Consider the following 1,108-nt stretch of genomic DNA (forward strand, 5'->3'; position numbering starts at 1 on the left):
AAAAAAAATGCAGGGAAGGCTGTTTGCAATTATATATATCAGTTATAATATTGTCATAAATCTGTTGAAAATACAAGAAATCATTTCATAGAACAGCAGAGATTGATTCCACACACACACACACACACACATTTATACACACTAAACCATTGTGCAGATATTGTTCAATCAAGGCCATAGAAACAAAATCGCGCGCAGACGATCAGCAATGGCTAACATATTGGGTTCTTTACTCTCTCGTCACACTATTTGAACTCACATTTGCTAAAGTACTTGAATGGTACGTAATTATTTATATATGCCTATAAATGTTGTTCATCTTTTTATAGTAGAAATGAACTTTTATATATATAATTGAATACTATTAGGTTTCCGATTTGGTCTTACGCGAAGTTGATGGCGATATGCTGGTTGGTGCTGCCTTACTTCAACGGGGCAGCGTACGTGTACGAGAATTACATAAGACCGTTTTACAAGAATCCTCAGGTTAAAATATGGTACATTCCTCGGATAAAGGATGCCTTCAGCAAGCCAGATGATATTTTAACTGCTGCAGAAAAATACATAGAAGAGAATGGACCTGAAGCTTTCGAAAGGATGATAGCAAGGGTAATTAAGCTCTGTCACGATGTTCCCTTTAATTTCAACGTAATTTAAATACCATTCTTTTGAAAGATTCAACATGAACAGTTCGCTCACTCATGCATGTGAGCTAGGCAACTATCACATTCGCATGTATAATTTATTTGAAATCGCAATGTTTGTTATCGCGATTCGAAGTTGTTTTTCATTTACTTTACATTTCTTTTGCTGTAGGCTGATAGAGAAGCAAGAGACAGGCGTAGCAGCTACTCAATCTTTCATGATGGTTATGAATATTGAATTTGTACAAATATGAATATTTGGTATTCATTCAAGGTGTAATATTAATGGGACTTCATAAATTCCTATTAACATTTGTGCCTTATCATGATATTATTAAAAAAGTGAAAAATGAATAGACATTTAAATTGAAAAAATAATATAGTTATAAAAAATAAAAATAAAATTATTTTTTCGTTAATTTAAAAAACTTTCTTAAATACAACACATGTCGATTAATTTTTTT

At 32.1% G+C, this 1,108-nt stretch overlaps 1 protein-coding gene across 1 annotated transcript; it reads left to right on the plus strand.

Moving 5' to 3' along the window:
- Positions 1-71: 71 nt before the first annotated feature.
- On the plus strand, positions 72-965 carry LOC140966328 (HVA22-like protein a; the record flags this gene model as incomplete). The annotated part of the gene is made up of 3 exons (XM_073426641.1): positions 72-280; positions 369-609; positions 817-965. Coding segments are annotated over 3 exons (516 nt in total), but the record flags the coding sequence as incomplete, so codon positions are not given.
- Positions 966-1,108: the final 143 nt, after the last annotated feature.

This window comes from Primulina huaijiensis, unplaced genomic scaffold, assembly GCF_012295235.1.
Source record: "Primulina huaijiensis isolate GDHJ02 unplaced genomic scaffold, ASM1229523v2 scaffold204995, whole genome shotgun sequence".
Lineage (NCBI taxonomy): Eukaryota > Viridiplantae > Streptophyta > Magnoliopsida > Lamiales > Gesneriaceae > Primulina > Primulina huaijiensis.